The sequence below is a fragment of the Thamnophis sirtalis genome, unplaced genomic scaffold (assembly GCF_051295495.1).
Source record: "Thamnophis sirtalis isolate CommonGarterSnake01/CBP01778 unplaced genomic scaffold, rThaSir2_p1.2 scaffold_1, whole genome shotgun sequence".
Lineage (NCBI taxonomy): Eukaryota > Metazoa > Chordata > Lepidosauria > Squamata > Natricidae > Thamnophis > Thamnophis sirtalis.
Genome location: NW_028261381.1, coordinates 67,690,479 through 67,716,682, shown reverse-complemented (window position 1 = coordinate 67,716,682; position 26,204 = coordinate 67,690,479). Strand labels below are relative to the sequence as shown.

The 26,204-nt window shown below is 36.9% G+C and overlaps 1 protein-coding gene across 3 annotated transcripts; it reads left to right on the top strand.

The window, feature by feature from the left end:
• The first annotated feature begins 86 nt into the window (after window positions 1-86).
• DDB1 (damage specific DNA binding protein 1) lies at window positions 87-24,779 on the top strand. Of its 3 annotated transcripts, none has more exons than XM_087714984.1 (27): window positions 88-282; window positions 444-592; window positions 1,731-1,847; window positions 4,343-4,564; window positions 7,094-7,208; window positions 8,065-8,162; window positions 8,806-8,964; window positions 10,300-10,383; window positions 10,667-10,783; window positions 11,404-11,506; window positions 12,037-12,112; window positions 12,204-12,312; window positions 12,677-12,855; window positions 12,939-13,102; window positions 13,188-13,295; window positions 14,313-14,520; window positions 15,916-16,011; window positions 16,858-16,969; window positions 17,853-17,976; window positions 18,244-18,408; window positions 20,433-20,527; window positions 20,671-20,841; window positions 21,104-21,213; window positions 21,314-21,372; window positions 21,655-21,757; window positions 23,751-23,874; window positions 24,068-24,779. In XM_087714984.1, exons 1-27 carry the CDS (start codon window positions 222-224, stop codon window positions 24,149-24,151), a joined length of 3,312 nt encoding a protein of 1,103 aa, XP_087571110.1. In that variant the 5' UTR covers window positions 88-221; the 3' UTR covers window positions 24,152-24,779. The 3 variants fall into 3 exon arrangements, 2 of the variants coding, with proteins under 2 accessions (XP_087571110.1, XP_013923637.1); XM_014068162.2 differs by having other exon boundaries at window positions 89-282; window positions 21,314-21,483; XR_015696527.1 differs by lacking the exons at window positions 21,314-21,372; window positions 24,068-24,779 and having other exon boundaries at window positions 87-282.
• Window positions 24,780-26,204: the final 1,425 nt, after the last annotated feature.

Genomic DNA, 26,204 nt, shown 5'->3' with positions numbered 1-26,204 from the left:
TTCCTTCCTTCGGGCCGGAAGAGGGCGCTCTCGCACCGGTACAAAAGATCCGCAATCCTCTCGGCTTGCTCTTTCTCCCCCGTCGTGCACCGCGCGAAGCGGGACGCCGGCGCTCTGGGTGCTGGCGGTTTCTCACTGGTGCCATTGAGGGCGGTAGTGGGCCTTCAAGGCTGCGCTCGGCACCGACGGTCCTCGCCTTCCGCCTCGCTCCCGGTCTCGCCATGTCGTGCAACTACGTGGTCACCGCACAGAAGCCCACAGCCGTCAACAGCTGCGTCACCGGTAATGGTTTGGGAGGAGAGGGGCCTTTTCCCGGGATCAGTGAGCGGGCGCGGCGGGGAAGAATGAAGGGAGGAGGTCGCGAGGCTCTGCTGCGTTCCTCCGGTTTCGGGCTCTGCCAGTCGGAGCGCCCTCACCCCCGAGGCCTTTTCTCTTCGCCCCAGGTCACTTCACCTCCGCGGAGGACCTCAACTTGTTGATCGCCAAGAACACCCGCCTTGAGATCTATGTGGTCACCGCAGAAGGGCTGCGGCCCGTCAAGGAGGTGGGCATGTACGGCAAGATCGCCGTCATGGAGCTCTTCCGCCCCAAGGTGAGCATCGCCCCCTCCTCCCGAAGGGGAGCGCGGCCGCTGGGCTCCCTTTTGCTTGGGCAAGGTAATATACGCCTCGGATCCTTTACGGCTCTCTTTGCCCGGGAAGGGATTCCTGCAGCGGATCGGGTTGGGCTTCTGGTTTGAGCGGAAAAGTTTCGTTGGTTTTTTCGACGCTCATGCTGGTTAAAACCCCCGTCGTTGCGGGGAATCAATGGTAAATGCGAACTGGGTGGAAAACGTGGCCTTGTGGTTTGTTAGCCAGGTGGAAGGGTATGGTTTTGTTAAAATTTCAGCCCGGTGTTCTGTTTATACTGGGAAGAGGCCTTTGAAAAGTTCAGGTATGCAAAGGCTTTATATTTTTAGGACTGGTGGCCTGCTGGAATTTAGCACGTTGTGATTCTTGTGCGCAGCCAGTCTGTTGTGAGTTAATTGTGTGGACCTGTCATGTGGACCAAGTATTTTCTTCTGGGTGATTCATTTCTGATATGGTCATGATGGGACTCGGAAATTTGCCATATTACTCCAGTATGTTGTGCTTTGCTGCTGCTGACTCAGCAGTGGTGAGATTAAGCCAGTTCGCACCACTTCAAGAGAACCTGTTGTTTAATTATTCACCACTGCTCTGGAGTATCAATAAAACTGAGAACTTGGTCTTTTTAAGGGTAATATTTGAAAGAAAAAACATAACGTGTGTTAAGCTGTTCTCAACAGTAATCTTCTCAACCAACTTTTGTAAATCTATTTGAAAAACAGGTATGCTGTCTGGCCTGGCCATTTGAATAATATTTGAGGTAAAATGTTTGCATTTGTTTGTTTCAAGTCTCCCTTGAACATCAACAGCTCTGGTGCTTCTCATGTTCTTTGATGAATTCATATTGTGTTTCACATGAAACTAATTAATATGCTTTCTGATTAAATGTTTTTTGGAAGAGCTTATTTATATGCAGGTACAGAAGAAAATGCTTAATGCAGCATTAATACCGTAGAAAGTTGTGATAAGCAAAAGCATATGTATTTCAAACATTTTTCATTTGAGATACACATTTTACAAATGGAATAATATCTTGTTGCTAATATGTTGCAGAATGTGGAGTGTTTTTTCTTTTCTGGCTAAAACTTTTTTTCTCCTCCTTAGGGGGAAAGCAAGGATTTGCTCTTTATTTTGACAGCAAAATACAATGCTTGCATTCTTGAGTATAAACAAAGTGGAGAGAACATTGACATCATCACCAGAGCCCATGGTAATGTGCAGGTAAAGGAAAATGCATTAAGTGTTGTAGATATATTATGATTCAGGACCACACATCAGTTTTCTGTATGGTTTGTAAACCGAGTTTGAACTTTTGGATAATATATATTCCAAGTTAAGTAATGTAAATAATATAATTTTATGTGTTGAAATAGAACAATTTGAGAATTGAGACTATGCTTGTCTTTTTCTTATCAAATTATTGGATGGACACTGTTAAATTCTTCCTACTTTTCCACTAAGTCTTTGTTTCCTTCTAGAGATGTGCAATTAAAAATGAATTTGTCATTGTTATGAGATCTAAGTAGCCTTGTTTGTTCAGATAGCTATTTTATATTCTTGTGATCTCCTGCAAACTCTCATTGAATATGTTTCAAGAAAAAATATTTACAATCTCTCAGTTCTTAGAATCTTGTTCTACATAAAACATTGCTATTCTTCATAAAGGCAATTTATAAACAAGACATTTTTATATGCAGCAAAAATCATTTGAGAGGTTAGTTGTCTTGGTTTCCTGCTTTTACACTCCCCAAAGGCATGTCATTGACCACTGTGAAAAATGGGTAGCTTCATTTATCTGATCTCTATCTCACATAATAGGGCTTTTATTTTAAGCATTCACTTATTATTTAAAGGCCTTTTCTTGGAAAAATCAGGGTCAAAATTTAAAAATGTAAACTATTTTTAGTAACTGAACAAATCTGTCTTCGTTTCTTTTCTCCCAATTCTATATTGTACTTATTGGAACTTAGTCAGACTCTTCAGTTGTCTCTTCCCTCCATCCAAATGTGACTGGGGGAATGGATTATTTTTTATGATTGCACTGCCCTTGTCTGTTTGTAGTTCTTAAAGATATGGTCATTTATCATGTTTGGAGGAAGGAGGGGATTAAATTAATAGTTTAGTTATGTTTCAGATACTCCTATCCCACCATTCACCTTCCATTTCCAAATTTAAGTGAGATTACTTATTTTATATTAGCCTTCTGAAGTTCCTGGAAGCCATTCACTGACTATGAGGATAATAGCCCACCTTTTCTCCAAGACTGGAGAAAACATGTGCTAGCTGGCAGAGAGGGATTAAATATTTATAAGTTGTATTAGGAACCTCTTGTGATTTATATAAAGGCTAGGAATATTTATTCTAATTATTATTATTTTTAAAACCTACATTTAAATAGTATTTAAATACTATTGACATGTAAAAAATAACCATTGCCTTTACTCCTAAATTGTATTTTAGCTAGTTTAGAATATTTTTCAAAGGGTAAAACCTGCAGTCTTGCCAGAATATGTGTTCTTCAGACATAATTTCACCCAACGAAAAGCAACAGTGTATGTATACAAGCTTTATAGTACAGGTAATTCTTGCTTGATTAGCACAATTGGGACTGACAACTGCTAAGTTTGTTAAGTGTGTTGTGAGGCATCACATGACTATGATGAGCTTATGACATTACCTCTGGTGGTTATTAAGCAAGACATGTCTGTGACTTGTAATTTTACTGCTGACTTCTTCCTTGATTCTGTTATTGGAAGCCATTATGAAGTGTGCAAATGGCGATCAACTCACTGCAGGATATTGTAATGGTTGTAAGCACCCGCCAATTGTGAAGCATTTGGGTTTTGATCACGTAATCCAGGCCTATCAAACTGGCGGCCAGATGTGTTCCATGTGGGCCACGCTCATCCCCGCTCTGCAAAGGCAAAAAACATTGCAATACATTACGTGATGCAATCGAGTTTGACACCCATGATGTAACCCCAGAGAAGATTATGACAGTTGTGAGGTCCTATGGTAGCTTTTCAGCACCATTGTAACAGTTGCAAACCAGAGCTCTTGTCAAGAGAGAATAATATAATGTAATATGTATATATGTAATGTTAATACAATATGTACATATGTAATATAAGTCCTGCTTGTTTATTACTTTAAGATCTTGATCTTGGGTTGTTAAATAGCATGTTTCCTGTTCAGTTTTTAAAGGAGAAAATTCCACACTCTTTATTTCTGTAAAATTGGATTTTTTCCGTTAGCTGTCAAGCTCTAAAATTACTTCTGCTAAAGTATGAAAATCAAACTCATGTTTTCCAAGTAGATCTACAAATACATATGTAGGAACTACATATCCAATGTAATATATAATTGAAAGTTGTGGATTAAAATACATAAATGCATAAATTTAATTTTGAAATATATAGATTTGTCAACTGAGATCCATGAGTTATTTACTGTGGTTTTGAAATGGCAGTGAAGGATTCATAGTAATTATAAAATATGGATGGACACACAAAAAATGAGAAATGGCTGCTGTTTGAAAGTCTAGGCGTACATGAACAACATAGCATAAATTAGAGTATTCATCATGAATGAGTCAACTATTGGCTAATGCACAAAAGACAAGTTAATGGATTTTAGAAGATTTAACCTTGCATGTTTTTATTGTTGTGACAAAAGAGATTGTACTAAGAATATTTGATTTTTGTCTTGTCCTGTAGGATCGTATTGGTCGTCCATCGGAAACAGGTATAATTGGCATAATTGATCCAGAGTGCAGAATGATTGGACTAAGACTTTATGATGGCTTGTTCAAAGTGATTCCTTTGGAGCGAGAAAATAAAGAATTAAAGGCCTTTAACATTCGACTAGAGGAGCTACAAGTTATTGATGTGAAATTCCTCTATGGCTGCCAGGCCCCGACCATATGTTTTGTTTATCAGGTAACTACATTGGATCTGAATGTGTGTTGTAAAAAAATTGCTGAGCTAGTGGGGACAGGGTCTGAACATTATTTAACATATCTGTTAATTATAAAGAATCAGTGAGTTGGTTCATGGGGGAAAAGAAATTCCAGAATCTTTAGTAAGGTAGTATTTATTTTTTCTTTCTTTCTTGTTAGAACAAACCAAATTGGTACCAATGTATTTGAATATTTTGGGACTTATTGAGTTAGGTGTTATAAAAAAACAAAGAAACAAAATGGGATTGGAAAGAAGCAGAAAAATCCAAAATCTAAACCAGGAGTTTCAGTCATGTGGTTTGCCATTTAAAATCAGTCTCAAGATGATGCTTGCAGACCAAATATGCTTTCTATAGACAGATGTTGTCAATCTTAGGTTATATTACCATTTAGGTAAAAAGAATAATATTTTGAAGGATTGTTTTCTTTTCCACAAACATTATTTTGATTTATTGACATTTTTGACTTTGTATTACTATAAGGGTTACTGATTTGATTCAGTTGTAATAGTTTCAATCTACAAACAAGTTTCTAAGGTTAAAATGATTAAAATAATACTCCTTTAATGTGCAAAGCTGTTAAGAACTTTTCTTGATTTGTTAACATTTTTGTTTGTCTGTGATGATCAGATAGAAAACTGGCTTAATCACCCACCAGAAGCCATGATTTGATTTTTGTAGCCATCCTAGTTTAAAATTCAGTTGTTCATTCCTGTCTGGAAATCACTTTTGGGACCGAAATATTAAAGGCCATGTGACCCAGCATTATTATTTTTTAATTCTTTAACCATTGCCCTTGAAAAGCAGTATTGCTAATCACCCTTGAAATTTGTTGCTTTCATTAGTTTTATGTTTGGTATTCTGAATTATCTATTAATACATAATTTTGCACTCAACAAAAAGGGAGAAAAATTCCTTTTCAGCATAATTGCCTTCAGATGAGAGATGGGCAACACATAAATCCAATACGTAAATAAATAAGAACCAAGCAAGTTACCTATAAGGAGTGCTTCTAACAACTAACTGCATTTCCATTCTCAAATTACAGGAGACGAGGTCCCCCCCATGTAGAACAAAAATAGCATTTATTTGTTTTTATTATGTTTATTTATTGATTATATTGTTTTTTAAATTGTTATGGTTGCTGTGATATCTATAGCAATTTAGGGATGTGTGTGTGTGTGTGTGTGTGTGTGTGTGAGAGAGAGAGAGAGAGGGAGGGAATGCGCAAAAACACATTAAAGCAATATTGAAAAGCCTTACAAAGGCAGATCAGATAAAATTCCAGTCTATAATTAGTTCAAACTACAATCATACAAGCTCCAGCTGACTACTAGACTTCCAAGTCTGGGATGTTGGGTTTCATTGCTAAATGCATTAAGGGTGAATTACTTCTGCAACTATCAGAGAAAGATGAGCTGATAGACAAGGGACAGAGCAATGTTTGTTCTTATCATCAGCATTGTCAGTTTCCCAACATTTCATGCTTTGACAGAAATACAATGTCCTGGCCGCAGAAGCATAAGGTGTTCTGAGCCTCCACATAATAATTGTTAGATATTTATTTACTTTTTGTGCACCTTTGTAAAAGTGTGGTATTGTGGCAAATAGCGAAGACATTTCATTTTGTAGCTCAAGGCTGAACTTATGGCGTCCTTGGTGCTCTCTGAGCTTGGATGTTTTCGGCAGGTATTTTATTATCAACTAGCTTAGCAAGTAAGTAAGTGAACACCGAGGATCCCACAAATTTAATTCTACTATTAGTTCTCTAAACTGTACTGGGTATAAGTCTTTTTTCTGGATAACTAGCAAAAAATGAAATTATCGGTGGAGATCTGGATCAACTATACTTGTGTTCTGCACAGTGTCTTAATAGGGAAAGTCTATTTTTCAGGGCTCACCAAATATCTTAATTTGGTTATAATTGCAAGATAGTTTCATATTAGTGATTTGTCCATTCTCTCTTGGGAGAGACACTGAGTGAAATTTTTTCTACATTAGTAAGAAACTTCATAGAATTAATTTGCCACAAGGCTTGCCTTACTAAATCAATCCAGAATATGTGCTGCTTTGAGATTTCAGCATCAGGAAAATTGGATTTTTAAAACCCACTTTGTTTCAAAAGGTTTTCATGAATGGAAGAAGTTAAGAAAGAAATCCGAAGGCTTTAGTGAAATAAAGCAAAATAGTTACTATTTGAAATAATGTATGGGATAATCATATAACTTATATAATCACTCCGTTAGCTGCATTAGATCACGACTAATATTCAGAATTGGGGAAATGCCTTATTTTGTGGGAAAGGCATTCCTTAGGTTTTGAAGTTGCTTTAATGAAAGTGCATCGCATCTATATATTTTTTCAATGCATAAACGTTATAAAAATAGAAATGTTTCAGGGAATATTTGATTCTTGAACATTCATATGAAAATGATCTTCTCATATGTTAAATGAATTTAACTAAACAATGATGGATTTGTGTTTAGTGGATATACTTTCCATCCCTCTAGGATCCACAGGGCCGTCATGTCAAAACATATGAAGTGTCTTTGCGTGAGAAGGAGTTTAACAAGGGACCGTGGAAGCAGGAAAATGTAGAGGCTGAAGCCTCAATGGTGATTGCAGGTAAGTTTGGGCCTAAAAATACACTTCCGCCAGCTAATAAGGTAACTATAGTTATTTAGATATAAAACCCAGCATTTTTTAAAAAAGCTCCGTAGACTGTTTTTAAGACACTGTATTAAACTTGCATCTAGAAAAAAAACCCAGGGGTGGGGCAGTTGATCCAATTCCAATTTGTATAAAAACTTTATTGCCCCAGGCTCTCAGGCTCAGAATAGTTATGTAACTTGAGCAGTGCCTATAGTGAAGGTAGTGCTGTCCAGTTATAACTAGTTGCCAGGCTAAGGTTGTCTTGAAATCTTTAGATTTGCACAGCTGCATTTTTAGACTAAACTATGCTGGCAGGAAAAGCTCAGGAATTAATATTCAAGGTGATTGAGGAAGATTGAGGATATAGTATCAAAGAAAAAAAATGGGATGTATTTTAAAGACAGATCTATATTTAAGTTTACCTGGTAGCTTTGTGAGAAAAAGACCTGCTTTAATTTCTTAGTGTTCATTTTTTTGTAACCCCTATCCAAGACAAAGTTAAATTGCTGTTTAAGAAACTAAAATTAAAATGCGCTTGCTTTTAGGAGTAAAGAAACGGAAAACTGTTTTCTAAAGTATAAAATAAAATACGGTTAAGATATTGACTATCTGAATTACTCCTAATAATCAGTAGAATATTTTCATGCTTTTAAAGTATTTTATTATATTGAAAAGTGGCTTTTTTCTGGTGAACTAGAAACTTTATTAATATAAACAATAGCTATTGAAATTTAATTTAATACACTTGGGTTGCCTGGTTTGTATTTCTTTCCTGTGTTGATTATTCTCTATGCACCCGAGATAAATATTCCCAACATATTCTTTGTAGTGCCTGAACCATTTGGAGGGGCCATCATTATTGGACAAGAATCCATTACTTATCACAATGGTGATAAATATCTGGCTATAGCCCCACCCATCATTAAGGTAAGCAGCAAAATACTTGGAAAGGTATTTGCTTAAAGCTGGAATTCTGTGCTTCATATTTACAGTTTGTTTAGTATGATGTAAGAAAGCAGGTACACTCTTAATATTTTATGCTACATCCCATAAGTCCCAAACAAATATGATTTTATGCAGCATCAGTTTGTTTGCCTCTAGTTTAAACATTTTGCTAGGTCATAAACTAAATTTACTTAGGTAAGTGTTGCATTTTTTTCTGTGTTTTAACATTCTGTGAGCTGTCCAGAGTTGTTGGCAAGTGGAAGGTTTTAGAAATCGAAATGAAAATTATAAATAAATGGGAATTTCTGTGGGCATCTGGTCTAGATTAACTGCTTGCTGCATTGTCTGTAGTTTTTTAGAATAAGGGTAGACAAATTTGGAATCTGGAGAATGTGTTTCATGTGCCATTAAATGGCTGTTCTGTGAAGTTGGCTAAACACAAGTATATATGTTCATGAAGAAGAAAACTAGGAAACTGTTCCTTATATCCTGTAGGGTTGGTTTTTTTTTTTTTTTTTTTACTATTGCAGCTTACTCTTACTAGAGGAATAATAAAATTGTTTGGATCAATGTTACGGCCATCCTGCCTTTTCAAAGACTTCTGACCTTTCCCCCCCTGAAACAGCAAAGTACAATCGTATGTCACAACCGGGTAGATCCAAATGGGTCCCGTTATCTATTGGGAGATATGGAGGGTCGGCTATTCATGCTGCTTTTGGAGAAGGAGGAGCAGATGGATGGTGGAGTCAGTCTCAAGGACTTGCGTGTGGAACTGCTTGGTGAGGTAGGTTTTGTTTTCGCCTCCATTTCTGGAGCATCTGGGGTGTAATGTCAGCTGGAAGAACTAGAAGAGTGGGAAAAAATCCTGCAGGTACCAGAAGAAACAGAGTCCTTCCCAAGTACTACTTTTTTGTAATTTTTGAATATAGGGTTTAGAATTATGCTGCATTAAAATAAGCAAAAAACTGATGTTCAGCAGAATTTTAAAATTTTGTAATAAAGGTTTATATTTCATGATTCATAATTGGAGGGTTATATATGTCATTGAATATTTTTTCTCAGATTTAAGTTATTACAAAATGTATTTCATTTATAACATCAATTGAATATACAAGAAGTCCTTGCCTTAAACAGTTAATTTAGTGACTGTTCCAAGTTACAACAGCATTAAGAAAATTGACTTATGACCATTTTTCTTAGTTACAATCTGTGTAGTATTCCCCATGATCATATGTTCAAAATTTATACACTTGGCAACTGACTAACATTTATGATGGTTGCAGTGCCCCGGGGTCATGTGATCACATTTTACAACCTTCTGGCAAGCAAAGTCACTGGGAAAGTCAGATTCATTTAACAACCAGGCTATTTACTTATTAACTGCAGTGATTCACTTAACAACTGTGGCAAGAAAAGTCATAAAATGGGGGGAAATTCACTTGATAAATTCTCATTTAACAACATAAATTTTGGGCTCAATTGTGGTAGTAAATCAAGGACTATCTGTATACCCTGTCTTTCCACTGGCTGATTGTCTCTTAGACGACACTAAAAATAGAATACTCATTGAATAAAAAATGATTCACCAAAAGCCACATTGGATACTTTTCCTCCCAGTGGAAACATGAAACAAAACAATCGTTGACTTCATCCTTGACCGGTTCAGAACTGGAGCAGAGCCATCTCTTTTATTCTCACATATGGCTCTCTGGTGGTGATAGCATCAAGAGAATGATCTCTCACATCTGGATTAAAGCCCAGACTATAACTTAAATACTGGCCTTCCTTCAAAGGAATTTAAAGAAAAGTGCTTAAATTGATGGCGATTTGATGTACCAAATAAGGCTAAGAGAGAATGTCATCTAAAATCACTTACAGGTTTTCATACTTGTAAGGGATAAATCCCTACTTATGACTAAGAGATATTTAATTATATTTTGTTGTGGCAATGTATGTTCATTGGATACTTTTTAATATGTCTTCTAATGTATTAGGTACATATACATGAGCATCTCCATGCCAAACTATCCTTCCTGCTTTGGGTTTAAATAGCTGTGCATCCCTATTATTATGTCTTTAAAATGCCTAATATCACTCATTTTGCCTTATTTGTTCCTAGACATCCATAGCAGAATGCCTGACATATTTGGACAATGGTGTTGTGTTTGTTGGCTCTCGTCTAGGGGATTCCCAACTTGTGAAGGTAAAGTGTAGCTTTTAATTAATAATTAAGTTATCAAGAAATAGTAGTTTGCTAATCTTTTGATTTTTATATATTTAAATAGCATTGTTGTGGGACCGCTAGTTTTATTTATGTCATTCTTAGCAATTTTATTCTCTTGGTATTTGTTTATTTTATTTTGAGGCAAAGTAAGACAAAAACTGTAATTTTTAGTACATTTTTGCTCAAATAGATCAAATAAAGAAAAATTTAAGCAAACAGTTTCTTATTTTCACAAGAAACATAATATTATTTTTGTTCCTAGCTCAATGTGGATAGTAATGAACAAGGCTCCTATGTTGTGGCCATGGAAACTTTCACCAACCTCGGGCCAATTGTGGACATGTGCGTGGTAGATCTTGAGAGACAGGGTCAAGGCCAGGTAAAAGTTGATTCTTCTTTCCCTGCACCAGGAATAATGGATCTTGCTAATATAGGTGCTTTATATCCCCTTTGAAATACTGCTTTGCAATAATATATTTCCCCCCAGTTGATCTGTGTGATGTATATTAATCTCTGCTGTTGAAAAACCCAACCTATTGTCTCTCATCAAACTTGTGTGTTAGGAGGAAGGTGATAAATTAGCTTCTTGCTGTTGTGAGCTCAGGTCTGCCCATTTCAAGCTTGATGTATTTTTAGTATACGACACAGATTCTAGTAAATCTGATAATAGCTTGGAAAATTATTATTCTGTTGACTCTTGAAGTAATACAGTGCAAAGGCTAGTTCAGAGAGCTAGAAAGGCTACTTTTTGTGGCATATGCATTAAATTCTGAAATAATAATACAGAGTCATTTCAGGAAAGTTCTTGTTTCACTATAGGAATGGAACCGACTGCAGGATTTTGTCTTAATTGAGATTTTTGATTAGGTAATTTACTAAAAGATTGAGGAAAACTTCTTAAAGGGTGGATATGAATTACTATTCTCTATAATTATATTGCATCTTCCTTAAATTTTAATAATGTAATTGGTATATGCTAACTATACCTGCTTTTTACAGCTGGTTACATGCTCTGGTGCCTTTAAGGAAGGTTCTCTGAGAATCATCCGGAATGGAATTGGGATTCATGAACATGCCAGCATTGATCTCCCAGGGATTAAAGGTGTGTGCATGTCTCCATTAGAAACAGATGACGAACAAATGTTAGTCCATACTATTACCAAGGTTGTCAGTTCTCAGATTTTTTGGATGAGCTTTTTTTTTAATGTGTGTTAATCTTCATAAAATCTTAGAAAACTGAATATACTATTTAGGAAATGTTGGAATCCTTTCAGAAAAAGGATTTGGGTATTTTGTATGTGGGTGCATGCTATTCCTTCCCCCCACCCCCACCGGGGTATATTATTATGTCGTCTCTTTTTCTTCTTGTTATGTATTCTTGCTGTTATTTACCTTTTTGTTATATAACCTATTCTCAGAATCTTAATTTTTGAAAGTACAATATATTTTTCTTAGAAACAATATTCCCAGTTAGTTAAATATGTTGTACAAGTCCAATGTCTTTGAATTAGCATTGCGGAAACATTGATAATTCAGAAAGTGTTCGGCTGACATTTTTGTTTGTTAAGTTATGAAATCCCTTGAATTTTCCAAAGGAATTTAATAAGACTGCACTTTGTCTCTGAATTGCAGGATTATGGCCTTTGAGGTCGGACTCTCACCGTGAAACTGATAACACCTTAGTGCTGTCTTTTGTGGGACAAACCAGGTAGAGGAATAACACCCATGAAAGTGTTGAATATGGCTCTTGGTTATTAGGTCTTCTGGGGAGTTTGATTAGGCTTTCCTACATTCTGCAGAGTTTTGATGTTGAATGGGGAGGAAGTAGAGGAAACAGAACTGACAGGATTTGTGGATGATCAGCAGACATTCTTCTGTGGTAATGTGGCTCATCTGCAGTTAATCCAGGTAATTACATTTTTTTAGTGATAAATTTTTTTAGTAATAAAATGTAAGTTTTGAGTGACTAAACTTTTGGGGTGAAGAGCCACATTAGAACATGGAATATGTGTGGGTGTTATGTTTAAAACAGAATGCTATTTTGTCCATAGGCAACATAATTTTTCTTAAGATCTAATAATTTTTTTCATGATTTTTTCCAATTGGTTTCAATTCAGTCAATCTTAAAATTAAACATTTTTTTTTTTAAATGTAGCACTTGAAGAAGTTGTAGAAAATCTTGTATGTGTCGTGGTCACATATTCTAATGCCTAAAGAATATGTTACCTTTCGGTCAGGAAGAAATATTAATGGACGTTATTTGTTCCTTTAGATAACATCAGCCTCAGTCCGGCTTGTCACTCAAGAGCCAAAGGCTCTGGTGAGTGAATGGAAAGAGCCAAATGGGAAGAACATCAGTGTTGCTTCCTGCAATAGCAGTCAAGTAGTGGTAGCTGTGGGGAGAGTGTTGTACTATCTGGAAATCCATCCCCAGGAGCTCAAACAAATAAGGTCAGTCTGAACTAACTATTTTGGGGTTATTTTATGTCAGAGTTGAATATTGCTATAATGTTAACAGTTTAATATCTTGCTAGCTTTACAGAGATGGAGCACGAGATTGCCTGTCTGGACATCACCCCCTTGGGAGACACCAATGGCATGTCCCCTCTCTGCGCTATTGGCCTTTGGACAGACATTTCAGCCCGTATTCTTAAGCTGCCCTCATTTGAACTATTACACAAGGAGATGTTAGGAGGAGGTAGAAATTTCATTTGTGTGCTTGGTGTTGGGAAGGGCAAGCTAATTGCACGGAGTGATATTACAACTTGTACCCCCCTTTACAGAGATTATCCCACGTTCCATTCTGATGACCACCTTTGAGAGTAGCCATTATCTGCTTTGTGCCCTAGGAGATGGGGCCCTGTTTTATTTTGGACTGAACATTGAAACAGGTAAAAATGCAGTTGTCTGCCCTGCAGATTTTCTTTTTTGACTTCAAACAATGAACAAATTGCATGCCTGTCAGGTTTTAGCAGAACTCAAAATTCAGCAAATAGAGCTTGGCCCAATAATACAAGCAGTCGGAATAGAAGATGTGAACTCTAGACGTCTCTTTGGTGTAAATCTGAACAGAATTAAATCATTCCACATCAGATTTATTGTTTTTTCACTTCATCAATATATTGAGGCTGTAAGGAAGTGCCATACAGTAACTGTCACTTCCTGGTTCACACATTGTATCAACTTAATCTGGTTGGTTAACTCGTCTGATTATGACTTACTGATGAAATAATGATTATGGGAAATTAGACTAATAGAACTGGCCTATATCCTCTTACCATTTAGCAACCGCAATTCATTCCTTAAAGCGGAAGCAAGGGAGAGGGAGGGAGGGAGATGAGAGACCCTACGAAGATCACTGATTGCTGCCATCTCTTTCAGATAGTTTTCTTATGTAACTTTGCCAGCTCTGGTATGTAAGCTACCCAAAATTTGTCTAAGTGTGTACATTGTTTAGAAAATGAGTTTTTTTTAACCATCACATTTGCAAATAGGTGCTAAACACATACCTGCTGTCATTTTGTCTTTATTTACCATAAATAGCTCAAGTTAGACATCAGGAGATCCGTAATTAGATTTTTCAGGATTTAAGTGTTAAGACCAGCCGAGGGTATATGAATTTTACCTTCCTGAATCATTTTTCTGTTCTAAAACAATCCCACCCAGTATCCAGAAATTATCATTGGTTTATGAAGGAACTTGTATAGACATAGAGCTGTATTTTGGGATGTCCTCTGGCTTTCAGGAATAGTTTTAATACATTTAAAGTGCTACCGGAAATATGCTTCTCTAAAATACAAACATTTTCAATAATGAAAAGTAATCACAGCAGCTAATTTGCCCTGCTCCCCTCCCATCTTCTAGTCTCTCTTAGTGGGTAGGCTCTAATAATATCCTTCCTCTGGCAGGTTTGCTGAGTGACCGTAAAAAAGTAACTTTGGGAACCCAGCCCACTGTTTTAAGGACATTTCGCTCACTTTCTACCACCAATGTATTTGCTTGCTCTGACCGCCCTACCGTCATTTACAGCAGCAACCACAAACTGGTCTTTTCCAATGTCAATCTTAAGGAGGTGAATTATATGTGCCCTCTTAACTCAGATGGGTACCCTGACAGGTAAGTTTGTTTGGTTCCTTCCTTTCAAGTGACCAGTGGTTCCACAAAACATAGCATGCTCTCTTCCTGCTTAGCCAGTCTAGTCAACTCTTTTAATTAAGTAGCTAACTTGCCCTATATAAAGAACACAAAAATAAGCTATTTACTTTTGAAATATTGGGATTAAGAGAATAGGGACAAAATGTTAGGCAGTTCCAAAGTTACAAAATAATTGCTTACATTGTATCCTTCCTCTTCTCCCTTTTGATGGTGCATCCTGGCTAATGTGAGTTTGGAGAAAAGTAATTGTTATACACCCATTGTATAATAAATATTCAGCCTGCTTTATATCTTCCTGTAAGAAAGGACTCTTCTATTTCATCTATATTTGATATAATTTATTTCTGTGTTGAATTTTATGTAATAATACCTTAAGAAACTTTTTGAGGGGTCGTGAGTTTTATCTTCCATTATGCCAGTTGCCAAGTCACAAGGCAAGAAAAGTGGGATTTCCAGTAAATTATTTTTCAGTGTCTCAGGGCCCCTGTTTTAGAATAGGTTTGATTGGTCTAAAACAATGGTAGTCAACCTGGTCTCTACCGCCCACTAGTGGGTATTCCAGCTTTTAAGATGGGTGGTAGGGTTTTTGTCCGATACTAAAACACTTTCCTTTTTTAAAAAAATTAATTGACTTTTTAAAAAAAATTCATAGCATTATTTAAAAACATTTTCATTAGGTTTTCATAAAATCACCATTACTGTGGAATTGGTGGGCAGTTAGAAAATTTTACTACTAACAGAGGTACAAAATTGGGCAGTAGGTATAAAAAGGTTGATACCCCTGGTCTAAAATAATAACTCCAGAAATACGCTGGAGGTTCCTTGATAAAATTGGTGAAACGGTAACTTGCATTTAGGATTGTATGTGGAAACATAGTTATGAAGATAGAGATTGGTTGTGATCAACACTAGCAAACTTAGTCCATCTATAAGAAAGAGAAGATTTATTGAAGGTTAAAAATTTGAAAGAAGGTAAAAGCTACTTTTTTTGTACTGCAGAAGGAAGCTGTTGGAAATAAAATCAGAAATATACTGTACCCACCATAAACATACAAACTTTAACTCTTGTCTTTGTCTTTTCTACCAATATATGAGCTGTTTTCCATGTATATTTTCTCCCTTGTATCTCTTAATGGCCAGATGCTCCTATGTAATACTTGATAGTTCATGAAACAATACTGATTTTGACATATATTTACTGCAGGTTTTTTCTTTTTACATTTTCACTTCTGTCAAGTCTTGCTAAGTACTGTGCAAGTCCTAATATTGGATTATTTCTAAAACGTAGTAGGTAAAAATTGAAAAATATAGTGGAGTGATTTTTTTTCTTGAAAATGAAATACTTTTATTTTGTAGCTTAGCTCTGGCCAACAACAGTACTTTGACAATCGGCACCATAGATGAAATTCAGAAACTGCATATCCGCACTGTTCCCCTTTATGAATCACCCAGGTGAGCCGCGCTAAACTTGTTGTTGAGCATTCATCAGTTTTTAAATAATGTAACTAACCTTCCTTCCTTCCTTCCTTCCTTCCTTCCTTCCTTCCTTCCTTCCTTCCTTCCTTCCTTCCTTCCTTCCTTCCTTAATTGTGAGGTTCATAGATCTTTTCAAGGAAACATGCTTTTTGGAGCATTTTGAACTTCTTAACATGGATGTTTATGAGTGAGTTGGCACCTACCGTATTTTTCAGAGTATAAGATGCACTTTTTTCCCTCAAAAAAGAGGCTGAAAATCTGGGTGCATCTTATACACTGAATACAGCATTTTTTGCCTCCTGACACCCTGCCCCTTCACCAAAATGGCCATGCATAGCTTTTAGGAGGCTTTCAGAGAGCTCCTGGGGGCTGGGGAGGGCATAAATGAGCAAAAACTGGCCCGTTTTTTGCTTAGTTTTGCCCCCCCCCCCCATCAGCGGCACTCTCTAAGCCTCCTAAAGGCTATCCATGCCCTTTTTTTGGTCACAAAATGGACCTGTTTTCACAAAATCAGGTCTTTTTTGCTCGTTTGTGCCCCCTCCCGGAACACTCTACAAGCCTCCTAAAGGCTATTCATATCCTTTTTTAAAAAACAAAAATGGGCCAATTTTTATGAAAAACGGGCTATTTTGGGGAGGTTTACAGAGTGCTAAAACTTTTTTTTTAATTTGCCTCTTCAAAACTTTGGTGCATCTTATACTCCAAAAAATATGGTAAATTGAATAAATTAAATATTGCTTCTATGATCAATGTTTCTTAGAGCATATGGATCTTATACGTATGAGTGTGTGTAGCTACCATGTGTCTCTTTCTGTCATGCAGAAAGATCTGTTATCAGGAAGTCTCTCAATGTTTTGGCGTGCTCTCCAGTCGTATTGAAGTTCAGGATGCTAGTGGAGGCACCACTGCATTGAGGCCCAGTGCAAGTACCCAGGTGAGAACCATCAATAATTGTGTTTAGAAATGCCTTGAAAATGCACAGATTTCAATAAAATGCTTAATGTTCTGCTTAACATTCTTTATGTTTGTAAATCATTTGGAAATCATCTCCATTTCTCATCTGATAATCTAAATTTAAAGATGGCTAGGTACCAGTGCTGGGTTCCGGGTGGTATGGCCCGGTGCGACCATATCTGTAGTAGCTGGGAGCAGCGGCCACTTTATCGGTACAGTGGTTCGTTTGGCCCACCCGCCCTCCCTCGTTCCTTACCTGTTCTTAAAGCCACTGGGCCAATTGCGCATGTGGACACAGTGTGCGGTGCCTGTGCGACCTCCGCCAAGCACCTGGATGTTGCAGGGCAGTGGTATGCGCAGCAGGCGTGCCCAACGAGGATGCCCAGCCCCATGCACAATGTACCAGTTGCACCGGGAGCTGGAACCCACCACTGCTAGGTACTTATTTTGGGATAAAAAAATATATTGTGGCTCAGTTGCATGTTGGGCTTTCTTCAGTGATTTAAATCCTTCTAGCATAGCTTTCCATATTTATTTTGCTTTCTGCCTATCTTTTACGAGGAGGTCTTAGAATGTATTGGTATTTCTTCCAAATGGACTGATTTTCAGTCCCTTCAATAAGCAGGAAATGTGGTAGTTTTATACTGGTACTTTAAAATAAATTATCTTCCATGACCTTTCTCAATCCAAATATGATTTTATTCTTCATAAATTTGGCATTTCTGATGCAAACCTTCCTCCAAACAGATTTTGCCACAAATTTATTTTTTTAGTTATTTCATTCTAGTGAATGTTTTTTGGACTTATTTCTGTTATCTCTGTGTCTCTAGCTTAAAATGCTTATTTTTCTCTCCATATTTTAGGCTCTTTCCAACAGTGTGAGTTCTAGCAAGTTGTTCTCTAGCAGCACAGCTCCACATGAAACATCATTTGGTGAGGAAGTAGAGGTACACAATCTGCTCATCATAGATCAGCATACATTTGAAGGTATCTGCCTCATAGGCTATATTTCACTGTTTATGAGAGAACTGTTTTGGGGAATCATGGGATTAGGAGAAGAGAGCCATCTAGGATACTTGCTGGCTTGGATCCCTTGAGGTTCCAAGGGGCCATGGATCATCTTGAGGATCATTTTATTGAATTTCTGTAGGTTTTTGCAGTTGCATGCTTTATCCACATTGTTCCAAACTCTATGCTGAAGTCGATATTTTGTTGAGCTCTTTAACTTTTTTTTTTTTTACTGTTTGTCTTCAGTACTCCATGCTCACCAGTTCCTGCAGAACGAATATGCACTAAGCCTGGTCTCCTGCAAATTGGGCAAAGATCCCAACACCTATTTCATTGTGGGAACAGCCATGGTGTATCCTGATGAAGCCGAACCCAAGCAAGGCCGCATTGTGGTGTTCCATTATTCTGATGGTAAAGACTAAAGCCTTTTGGATATCTTTCTCCTTAGAAACAGCTGAGTTGCATGGACTTGTTTCCTTTTATTAATTATTATTTTGTCATAGAAAAAGTGTGTTTGTTCCTAGGTTCTTTTACCCCAAAAGTTTAGTATATTCTTTTCAGTTCTTGAAGAGCCATCTTGTTTGCTGTATATGGGAAAAAAATAACCTGAACATCTGGTTTTTTAAGACTTTAGTATTTAAGTTATTTATAAGATGCTGAAGTTACCTGGATGACTTGCAGTAATAATGGTAATATTATGTATTATAAAAAAGACCTAGTGGGAGATGCAATTAAATCACTGTGACAGCACCACATATCAGGGTCTGCAAAAAAGGGGGAGGGGCAATAAAAGTTTTAAAGCCTTGGAAAATAGGGGGAAAGTGTTCATTTGACATTAACAAACCCAGTCATTGTTGTTAGCCATTCATTCATGTCCAACTCTTGGCTATACTTATGGATCAGCACTCTCCATGCCCCTCTGTCAGGCACCGCCTCCTTCAGATCCACCATGATTATTTTGGTATCATCCTTTATAGTGCCCAGCCAAGGAGTACTAGAGTGGCCCCTTCTCTTTTTTCCACGGATCATTCCCAACATGTTTGATTTTTCAATTAAGCCAGCTTGCATGAGACGACCAAAGTATGATAGTCTTTGTTTGGCAATCTTGGCTTCAAGTGATATTTTTGGTGAGATTCAGTATAGGACTTTGTGATTTTTGCAGGCCATAGAATGTGTAATAGTTGTCTCCAGTACCATAATTCAAAGGTATCCATCCTTGTAATATCTACCTTTTTTAGAGTCCAGGTTTTGCAGCCATAAGTAGGAATTGGAAAAATTATTGCAATGACTGTGAAACTTGGAAAAGCACAGAATATTCATCAAAATAGCACTGTTAGCAATAGCTACCTATGTTGTATTGCTAAAAGGGAGCACAAGATCTCAAATGATAATCTCAAAGTATGGTTAAATGGTCAAATAAGGAGATATATTCTGATTCCTATTCTCAAGAGCAGCCTAAGCTTTTTGAGCTCTCCCATTGATTCTTTCATAGTGATTAGTTGCATGCTAGTTGAGCTAAGAAGTCTTTATTTTCACTTCATTTCACTTCATTTAAAAAAATGGATAGTTCAGGTGGAATTACCTAGACAGATTTATGACTATTGAAAATGATGAATAATATTTGGGGTGATATTGAGTAATGTTGCAGAATGACAAAAGAGCCTTCAGAAAAGTTGGTAGAAGTTTAAACTATTATAGTTGTTACAGATTAATTGTATACCTGGCTTTATTGTATGTTATGTTATTGTTACAGAAGAAGATTATTACATAGCACCACATACTTGCAAATAGACGGATAGTTTACCCTGATTTTGAGGGGCAAAATTAACTCATTTTAGTCATTATATCTATGTGGCTCCTAAGAGTTGATACCAGCTTGATGATACATAATCAGAAAGAGAGCCAAGGGGTTTTCTGTTCACTTCAACATTTAAAATTTCCTGAATGTTTAGAGTTCTGTAGGTGAGTCACCATCTTTATGAAGAGTTCCTGGCTGAGGCCAGCATAAAGAGATTGTAACTGTTAAAAGAAAGATAATTAAAGACCTCCCTGACATACACCAATTTTTCTATGTCATGCTCACGTTTAAGGTTGGGTATTGCAATATTTCAGAAGATAATTGGCGTTCACTTGCGGCTACCATTTACATTACTCTGGATCCATCGTGAACAAAATACTTAAATTAACTTCTGGAAGTTTTCATGATAGAATTTTAAAAATATTTTGTAATGTCATACATTTTATAACAAATTAACTTTATGCTGCAGAAAGCAAGGAGGGCTTCATATAATCCAAGGGGAAAACTTCATTTCATGGCATAATATTGAGATATTTTTAGGCTGTTAATTTTTTGTTGTTATTTGTAGCTACACCATGAAATGTAAGGAAGCTGTATATTTTTCAAGTCTTAATTAATGTATTAATGTGTAACCTAGGTAAACTGCAGAGTCTGGCTGAGAAAGAAGTAAAAGGGGCTGTCTATTCCATGGTGGAATTCAATGGAAAACTCTTAGCTAGCATAAACAGCACGGTAAGGTTTCCAAAGCTCTCACATCGATATTTCCTAAAACTGGATTTGCTTAGTGAACTGTGGAAGAGAAATGTTTTGGACTCTGCAGTATTGTTCCAGATCTGTTTTAGCCTTACCCTTACAAATCTGTCTTGTCCTAACAGGTGCGATTGTATGAATGGACAGCAGAGAAGGAGCTTCGTACCGAATGCAACCATTACAACAACATCATGGCACTCTATGTGAAGACAAAGGGCGACTTCATTTTAGTTGGAGATCTTATGCGCTCTGTACTTCTGCTTGCCTATAAGCCCATGGAAGGAAATTTTGAAGAGGTATTAATTCAGTTTTTACCTTAGTGTGTATAATGGAAATTGCAATACAGAATTTAAGAGAATAGAAAAATATTTGGTGGCAGAAGAATCTAATTGTGTGTGTGTTTTTTTAAAAAAAATCAGTGCCTAGGTTATCTTAAGTTGGCCTCTCCATTTCACTCTGCATTTAAAACTGGTAGAATTCTACTTCAGGCCAGAAAAGTCTTATCCTTGTGGAAAATAGATTGACTTAATTGGTAGATTGACTTGTATATCGTTACAGATTGCTCGTGATTTTAATCCAAACTGGATGAGTGCTGTGGAGATCTTGGATGATGACAATTTCTTGGGGGCAGAGAATGCGTTTAACTTGTTTGTGTGCCAGAAGGACAGGTGAGATGACCTTCTAAAAAGGTAGGCCAAAGTGAGCAAATAATAGGTTGGGACAAAGGGTTCACCCTATCCTTTTCCTAGTAAAAGTTTTGTATTGCAGTGCTGCGACAACTGATGAGGAGCGCCAGCATTTACAGGAGTTTGGGCTCTTCCATCTGGGTGAATTTGTCAATGTCTTCTGTCATGGGTCCCTAGTCATGCAAAATCTGGGTGAAACATCTACACCAACACAGGGCTCAGTGTTGTTTGGCACAGTCAATGGAATGATTGGTAAGGTTAGATATTAAGCCAGAAAATTTTGCCATCTCCCCATATAGTCTGGTTCTCGGGGAGGGCTTATCTGGCACTAAAATAATATCTATCCTTTGTTTCCAAAGTGATCTTAGAGTAAATAGATAACTTAGTTTCTTTTTAAAAATAATGCTCTGTCTTTATTCACAGGACTGGTGACTTCTCTGTCAGAAAGCTGGTATAATCTCCTGTTAGATGTGCAAAACAGGCTCAACAAAGTCATTAAAAGTGTTGGGAAGATAGAACACTCTTTATATCCTTACTTTCTTGTGTTTCTCTTTAACATACAGAACACTTGTGACATTAGTCATTATACAAGAACCACGAATGGTTTCTGCCTACCAGCTTATAGTTTGCAGCATAGAAACAAATGCGTATAGATCAGTAGTATGAATGTATTCATTCCTCTTACATCTTTAGGAAAAACTAGGGATAGGATACTGTATTTCTAGTCACGGTTATAATTTATGTCCTTCTTGACTCCCTTATAAAAATTGCTTTTGCAGGTTGAGAACTCTCTTGACTGGAATATTTATGGGCCTTGGAGAAGTGGTAACGCAACACCAAATTAAAATGAGCATATTGGTGCTTTAGCAGTGCCAGTCAAAATAGTTCAGCTTTTTTTTAGGAATTTATATACGCTATAGATAACATATTTTGCTAGAATTTAGTCTGATTAATTATGTTTATTAGATATAATTGACTGGGTTGACAATAAATTAAAATTATAAACCATTATAAACAAACTATAGTAGATGGGTAAAATAGCCAGTCTATTTTACATTATGGCTTAATATTTTGTGTGAACCAGATCAATAGCTACTTGCCAGACACCATAGTACGCAGGTGACAAATTCACTTTGTCATCACGTGATGTTTCACAAAGTTTTTCCCCTTCGCAGAGCTGGGGTGGACATGGCTTGAGTAAGATGCATCTGGCCAGTTCGATACCCCTGCTATAGTAACAACAAGCTAGTCTTCTATGAATTGTGGGTAATTTAAGGTAAAATTTAAAGGTGAATTCTAAACAACATAAACAAGTGGTTACCATGATACCGAATAATTAACTAGAAAATCTACACTCATTGGCATCTGCAATCAATCTACATAAAAAACATATGAGTGAAACATGCCAAGGAAAACTAAAACAGCATGAGAGAGGAAGATATTCATGGCATGATTAAAATATTCAAGGTGGTGACCAAAATTGAAGAACTATGCTGCATTTAATAACTCTTCATTTTATTAATTATTGTTAAATCAACAATAAGCAGGTATTGTTTTAGATTGGCAGAATTGTCATGTTTTGCTTTCAGGCTTACAGAATAAAAGTTTGAGACTTATAATGGAAAATATTTTTATCATTGAACCTCCATACAGTTTATGGGTTACATAGAGACTGGGCCAAATTCTGTTGATAATTATAATTCTCCAGGTATATACTTCATAATTTCATTAAATCAAGTTCTCTATCTCCTCTATGAAGTATTATTTTAAAAACTCAATATTGAAGAAAATTACTGTTTCAAGAGAATGTATTTTCTTTTCAGTTTTTGAAGTATTTATAGTCGTGTGTGTCAATAAAACACCTTTCATTGTTGATGGCCAGTTGGCCATTATTACATGGGTAATAAATTCAGAATTTATTTGTAGTTTAAGATGTGCATGTTATGCATGTCATACCATGTTCTTGCAACATTATCTTCTATGTAATATTCCATACATCAAATATAATAAGTCATATATAATACATTAAATATAATATATTTTTAAAAAATATAACCAGTAACTCTGAGATTTGGAATAGTACTATCATTAAATAGCAAATATTAAGAATTACTAAAATGTTTTCAATGTTTGCCTAAATTATAGTTAATATTGAAATTATTTTGTTCTCCTGAAAAACAACCTGACCTTTTGAAAAGGTGCTCTTCTGTCGCATGATAATACAATCTGTCATCTCTAGATGAGGATTACTATTATGTGGCGCTATGCACTACACATATGAGTAGGTTGCTGTAATATTTGATTTTGAACACGTAGGCTGAAGATTCTCAAGATTGTAGTTTGAACTGGTCTGCTTGTATAGGATGTGAGGAAGAGGAAGATTAAAGATTTACACTGCACTATTGGTTCTGTTCTGGGTGATAAGTTAGGGGACCGTTCACGCCACATACTTTTGTTTTTATGGGAAAAGTGGAGCCATATTTTGCTGAGAGTTTTATTTCCTTGATTCTTAATTTTACCTGGAGATCATTTCATACAGAACGCAAGACAGAACCAGCCACTGGATTTATTGATGGTGATTTAATTGAAAGCTTTTTGGATATCAGCCGACCTAAGATGCAGGAGGTGGTGGCTAACTTACAAGTAAGTTGAGAAAATTACCCATGTTGAGACAATCCTTGTTGTTGGCCATGACTTCGATTCTGTATATGCTTATTTGAAGTAAAGTTATGAACTTGGGCTTTGCAATATCAGGATTAAGAAGAGGTATATACGCTTGCCCTTCTGTCTGCCACATGACTTTACTTCACCTCTGCCTCTTGCCTCCTTGTTTCAGATTGACGATGGCAGTGGAATGAAGAGGGAAGCTACAGTAGATGACTTGATCAAGATTGTGGAGGAGCTCACTCGTATCCATTAGCTGAATTAGCTGAATGAGAAGATAACTTCCTGCACCTTCCTTCAGGATAGCATATGGAGTCTTTCCCAACTGGTTTCCTCGCCAGTTTCACTGTAATGCTAGAGCAGTAGCAATGTGCCTGAAGTGGGAAATCTCTGAACTGAAGCCATGTTGCTAAAGACTTGCAAATGCAGTGTTGGCAGTTGACGACATTGTATTCTGCTTGGATTCACCATTCATCTGCCACCTAATAATGGTCCCAGCAGGTTTTTCCCTCTGAGTAACAGCAGCTGGCAAAGATGTCCCTCTGCCTAGACTCTTTCCACACTTCATTTGCTGTTGTCTTAGAACCTCTGATTTTATTTTGTTCCCGGTGTTTTTAAGTGGAGGTCTTTCCCCATACCCCTCTTTGTTTGGATGAGAAGGTGGCTAGATGGCTGCAGCGGCTGTTGGAAAGATGGAAGTGACATTTAACTCTTATAAGGTGCTTTCAGGATTAGGGCTGCTTAATCTCGAGGAACCCAATTGTGGGTAGCAGCCTCTCTATTCCAACAGCTTTGCTGCTTATTCAGGGAGAAGAGACTAGATTGCAATTTTTTCTGTTATTGGTTTTGAAAATTTTACCAAATAAAAGTAGTCCAAGAGGAAAGGTTTGGCTGTTGTCAAAATCTTTTCATGCTTTTCTGAACTCCTTTACTGAGGAGGAAAGAAACTTTGTTCTCTCATGTTTTATATTTCAACACTCCCATTAGTCTATAAGAAACTAACCACTCACATTTTGTTTTTGTGTTTTCTGGTCAATTAGCTTGTAGACGTTTTTTAAGGGGATGACAATATACCTCGTTACCTCTTTTCTCTCTCTCATTCCTGCCAGTAGGAGGCAGACTTTTAAGAAGAGGGTGGTGGGATTTTGTTGTTGTTGGACTGATAAGCACAGGGTTCTCACTTCTCATTGTTCTGCTGTCACATATTAAGAATTTTCATTCCCTTCTAGCGTGTGAGAGTTAGAAAATATTTTTTTTGCATTGGACATTTTACTTAATTTTTCTCCCTTTTTTTTGGTAAAAGCTTGTCATGACAATTCTGTGATAAGAGTTTATGGGCTGGGGAAAAGGCTCTTCTTCAAATTCATCCCACAAATTCACATCATTGCATCACTAAATGCCAAAATTAGAGTGAAAATGCTTCACAATTCATTGATAAAAAGTTAAATGCACAGTGCAGCATGCCTCTACTGGATTTGGCTTCAACATTTTTTACCCATTGTCATGAGATCACTCCATTCTCTTTCTCAGTTGGAAGGACAAGAAAACCTGATGTATGGTGGACTTTCAGTTCCATCCGCAAAACATGGGTGCTTGTTTGATGTGCAGTTGGGAATGGGGTTTATTTTGTCCTTCAGGATCTTGAAAGCATTTGAGAAAAGCTTAAGGAATTGTAAAAATGGAAAAACAACCCATAGTTCTTTGATATGCTCAGCAGAGGACAGAATATTTGTTAGGTGTTTCTTGACTTATAACATTCAATTAATGATGGTTCAAACTTACGATGGCCTCAGAAAAATTGACTTATGATCTGTACTCACATTATGACCATCATGCCACCTCCACAGTCATGTGACTGCAATCCAGGAACTTAGCAACTGGTTCCTATTTACAAGTATACTTGCAGCATCCTGCAGTAACATGATTGTGATTTAATGAACTTTTTTTTGCAGTTTTCTAGCAAGAAAGGCCCATTGGGGAAGCTGGACTTGCTTGCCCATCAAGTGATTTGACTCACAACTGTGTGATATGCTTAATGATTGCCGTCAGTGGAAATTCTGGTCCCAATTATTTGTTGTAAGTCAAGGACTATCTGTAATATGTTGGAAAGGTCAACAACTTCTGGTACCTGCAGCATGTACAGTGTGAAGCAATGTCCTGTACAAATTTTTCTCATGTACTAGGTGATTGTGCTCTCCCATATTTTTTTAAAATCATGCCCCAAACATTGTTGATGGCATGATCTGTTTAGATATATTGCTTATGTTGCATTTCACACCTGCTTAGATAAGGTGTAAAGGCTTGTGACA